Source organism: Acanthisitta chloris, unplaced genomic scaffold (assembly GCF_000695815.1).
Source record: "Acanthisitta chloris isolate BGI_N310 unplaced genomic scaffold, ASM69581v1 scaffold2110, whole genome shotgun sequence".
Taxonomy (NCBI): domain Eukaryota; kingdom Metazoa; phylum Chordata; class Aves; order Passeriformes; family Acanthisittidae; genus Acanthisitta; species Acanthisitta chloris.
In genome coordinates, this window is record NW_008650923.1 from 183238 (window position 1) to 188182 (window position 4945).

Consider the following 4945-nt stretch of genomic DNA (forward strand, 5'->3'; position numbering starts at 1 on the left):
AACATTGCTTGTGGGACATCAATTCCCTAACCCTGGCTAGTAAGAAACAAAACCATCACAAAATGCAAGCCGAAATAAAAAATGACATAGCATTCTTGTATCATACCTTATTCTCTAGTTTTATGGGCAGGAGTAAGATTGATCCATCAAATGCACGTGTCTTGCCAATGAGCTCCTCGTGCTGGAAGAGCAGAGCACAGCGCAGGCGCCGAGCCTCCACCTCAGGGTTGTAGTCCACGTGGTACTGGTACAGAGCCCACTGAGGCCGAGACGTCATCCGGAAGTGATTTGTTATTAATTTTATCGTCCTACCCATCACACCTAAAACGAGAGGAAAACATCTCAGCAGTTACAAAATGTTAGCACTTTACAGTCATTCAGCAGCTGTAAGAAATGTTTTAAAATTGCAGCACTCAGACAAGGATTAGAGGTGAGTTGTGTTCTCAGCTGTTCTAGCTCGGGGAGCTATGGCATGGGGTTAGCACACACATTCACCTGCTCCTCAGAGCTTTCTGCAGCTCCTTCAGTTGTCAGGAAAACTCTCACAACACTTATCTTTTCCAAGTACGCAATAAAGATTTTTTTTTTAACTTGGTTCTCTAAGGGATACTAAAAAGAGAAAGAAAGGAAAACTATTTTTCATTCCAACTTGCTTATATGTCTATAGTCTAATCTAAACATACCAGTTTTTGAGTCTTTCACATGTACCATGGTTTGCCGAGTGTTCACCCCAAGGTCATAGAAATCTCTACGACGTCCACCCCTTTCTGACAGGGACAGATCCTGGAGTCCCAAGGAAACCTGTAATCCTATTGGTTTGAAGTTGGAGGAAGAAGAATTACAATCAAGTAATATATATTATATACATTCTTTTGTATTACACAAATAGGAGTTAAGTACAATTCAATTTTGAAAGGCACAGAGACATATTTAAGACACTATATATATATATATATATGTGAGAATTCATGAAATGTTACGTTTTAGCTTTTACAGCATAGCAAACATCTTAGACTAGAATCCAAGGAACATACACTAACTTGCAGGATTAAGAATTCCTAACAGACAGTTAGCTAGTAAGCAAATAGATCAGCTTGATGCTGATGCAGGATGCCCAAATAAAAAGATTTAAATCCCCCAAATCAAGTATCTCCTCTGCAAATACAGGGAGAATAGAGCTTTCTTTTTAGCTCCAGCTGCACCAAATTAAAATACACTGTCATGTGAAATAGGTAAGAAAGTTTAATTTCCTTATTAAGGTTTCAAAAAAATAATGAAGTATCAAAATGAAATTTACTATTGGTATTCATGCAGTTAATTGTGCTGACTGTTTTGCTAGAGGAGATGGTATAGATGAAGTAGAGCACCCTGAAGGTAGTTTCCAAAACTCTTGGTTGGATTATACTGCACCTTAGAATGACAATGCAATCAACACAAGGTATATACTGTCAGCTTTTCCAAATCTTAGTAATACACCTCATTTTGAAAAGAAAAAAGACAGTTTAAAGAACATCTTAATTGCATTCTCTCCAAAACACATGCTCTCGTGGGTAGTGAACTTTTTCAGAGTTTCTGACCTTCAGGTTTTCTCTCTCTGATGTTTCTTGGGCCAGCCTGCAATCCTTTCTGTCGCCCATGGCCACCAGGTTCTTCTGCCACTCTTGGAGGGACACTACGTGGATGGTAGCTTGGCAGCTCACCTGGCACTCTCTTCTTAAACTGTTAAGGGTGGGAACAACTTTTCCTACTGCAGCTGTTGCTTCCAAGAGTGCAGCACAGCATTCACTAAGCACAGAATACTCAAATATCCAAGTGTAAGAGTTACATTAAGTTTAAATATTTTCTCCTATATTAAGTAGCACTAATTGTTCTACAGTTTAAACTCAAAAATAATGGGGTTCAGGAATTTTTTTGTAAGTTAATATTCATTTCACTAGTAGTTAATGCAAATCTCTTTCCAAGCTCTAATTAAAATGTACAGACTTCTCATTTTTAACAACTCCTTTAATAATTCAAGTAGCTGACTGCTTGTTTTATAAAAACAGATTTTGTCATTTTAATACCTAGTATAAATAACATCCAAAAGTGTCATTCCTGGAAGAACTGCAACACACAACCTTCAGCCACAAGCAATCCCACAATTCACTTTCATGTTACTGGATCACAGTCTGCCCCACAAGTCAGTCCCTCCAGGAGTAACCAAGATCTCTAAATGTAAGCAAACATGAGGTCAGTATGAAGGATCATGATGAAAACTGAGCTAAAAAGTCAGCCTGGCTCTGTCTTGTCCTACAACATAGCAGTAGGAACATCCTGAATCAGTGCCACACGACCTGCCAGCAATGCAGTCCTGGAGTTTCCCTGTCCCTTTGCTCTCAAAGCTCTCAGTCTATGTCTTGTGACTCCCACATGCACATTCTGACCCAGAACCCAAGATAAGTAACTAATCAGTTCTCTCTGCCCTTACACTCCCCACCTTATTTTTACACATTGTAAGATCTGTCAAAAGTTTACCCTCTAAGAACACCCATAAGCACTGCTGCAGGGATCAAATGCACTCAACTCTGAAGAGTATCTCAAAATTCTCAGAGTCCAGTGCTACCACAGGAATAGCGTATCACCACAAGTTTTGTGCTCCCTATGGTAGTCATAAAAGTAGTCCAAGGAAGTTCAGTTCTAATTTGCTTCTCTCACCTACACTCTGTCCTTGCCCCTGAAGGAAGAAGGAATATCAACTATCTGGATTCTCTAGCCCAACAGTTAAGCACAGAGCCCTGTTATCCTGAGCTGACTATATTCCTTCCCTGTGAAAGGATATGAGCACAGCTCCATGTCATTATTCATTCCACAACTTCTTTTCAACATGTCTTTGGAAACATTGCTGGAACTAACCCTCTTGAACAGAGATACACACAGTTCACATGATACAACTGTGGTTGCCTATACAGAAATACAAAGCCAAACCAGACTTTTCTCCACTCTAATTTCACCAATATCCCAAGTCCATGTAAATTTTTTAAGCCTTACCATTTCCTTTGCTTCCCTCTTCCCTCAGAGTAGGACACTGATATCACCTCCTGACTTCTGCTAACAATTCAACTCAAGTCAAAGAGACCAAGTTGGAAATTATCAAGTCTCTTAGGTTTACAAATTCACTTCCAGGTACAAGAGATGCACCAGTGTTACTACCAATACAAGACAGATTGCACTGTTTGAGAAACAGAACTGTAAATCACCTTCTCTCACTATTTAAACTCATCTGACACTGGGAAGAAAAGGACTAGGAAACTCCTCCAGTCTACTACATTTGCAAAGATGATCATTAATAACTGTCAAATTAAAATTAAAACCAACAGGAATAGGACAGAACACTTGCCAGACCCAGGATCTGCCCAACATGTGCTGTTTTTCTGCAGGGTAGCACAGAGGACAAAGCAGGCTATGAAAATATCTTGTTTCCACTAGCTTTATTGCAACAACTGTATTAGAATAGTTGTAAGCACAGAAAATGTCCTTAATAAAAAGGAGTTATATTAACTATAGAACTAACATAATATGTGCATATACACATGTATCATCTAACATATATGCCTGATATCAAAATAGGAAGTAGTCTGGGTATGACATAGTCAAGAAGCCTAGTTGCACTCATTAAAAATAAACCCAACTACTTACAGATGTAGTTCCTACAGCAGGAGGAGCAACTGCTTCTTTTGGAGGTCTTCCTCTGGCTCTGGCTCTAGCTCTTCCCGACATCTTCTAAAACAACCAACCTGCAGCATTACTGTTCCATCTTCTCCTTCCCCACCCTCATCCCAATATTATGAGCAGCACTATGGCATTTGCTCTGTTTCAATTTCAACTGGCTGAGTAAAGTAGACCCTTCTCTGCAGAATTCCCTGCTCTTAGACCTCCACACGAACAGAGCCAAAATGGATGGTGTGGGGGAGCTACACAGTCTCACAGTCAGGTCTGAACCCACTGGCACAGGCCACTGCAGACTGTGAAGCTGTTAAGTCAGCTAGACTGGAGAGCATGGCAGGAGCTGCAGCCTCAGCCACAGCTCAGAGTGTTCTCAGGTTATTTTCAAGCTACACTGGAGATTCCATTCAGCCCCATTTTGCTACACCAGGAGCAGTCCACACTTCACCCACAGCACGTGCTTACAGCTCCTCACAGCCTCTCCCCACCACAACGCCCTTCCTTCCCGCACAGGCGTGGCCTCAACTCTCTTAGCCCAGAGCAGCGCGTGGCGCCAAAACCCGCACCCAGATCCTCCTCGCGCCTGCTGCCCTGGGCCTCCACCAAAACCCGCACCTAGATCCTCCTCACGCCTGCTGCCCTGGGCCTCACCTTAGCTGCGACGGGGCACCACCAGCGGGTCCCTTCAGCACCTCGCGGGGTTTTGTCCCCACTAAAGGCAAGTCCGGGAGCAGAGAACCGCGACCGACACCGATATGAGCGCCACGTCCTGCCCCGCGCCCGCAGCGCGATGGCGGCACGAGGCGCCGAGACGAGGCGCCAAAGTACGCTGAGCGCTGATTGGCTGCTGGGAGGCGAGCGCTGCCGAGCGCTGCCGAACGGACACGAAGATCCACGAAGATTGACAAAGGGAAGCGAAGAGAAAGAGCCGAAAAGAGCCGAAAAGAGCCGAAATAAGCCGAAGAGAGCCGAAGAGAGCGGGCGGAGCACTTCCCGGCCCGCGGACACTTCGCCTCACGTCGCTCTCGTTCTGTTCGCCTCATGTCGCTCTCGAGCTGTTCGCCTCACATCCCTAACGCGTTATTCGCCTCATGTCGCTCTCGAGCTGTTCGCCTCACGTCCCTAACGCGTTATTCGCCTCATGTCGCTCTCGAGCTGTTCGCCTCACGTCCCTAACGCGCTGTTCTCCTCGCCTCAGGGCCAGGGCCGCCCCCCCGCGCTGCTGAGGGAGCGCTGCGTGTCA

At 44.2% G+C, this 4945-nt stretch overlaps 1 protein-coding gene across 1 annotated transcript in view; it reads right to left on the minus strand.

Annotated features, from left to right (window-relative positions):
* PIWIL1 (piwi-like RNA-mediated gene silencing 1) overlaps positions 1–3756 on the minus strand; it is a 15319-nt gene extending 11563 nt beyond the window's left edge. Inside the window, exons 1-4 of the mRNA XM_009070830.1 lie at positions 3676–3756; positions 1607–1719; positions 684–820; positions 107–321 (exon numbers count right to left, since the gene is read on the minus strand). Coding sequence (XP_009069078.1) covers positions 107–321; positions 684–820; positions 1607–1719; positions 3676–3756 — 546 coding nt within the window. The remainder of the gene's footprint in view (positions 1–106; positions 322–683; positions 821–1606; positions 1720–3675) is intronic.
* Positions 3757–4945: the final 1189 nt, after the last annotated feature.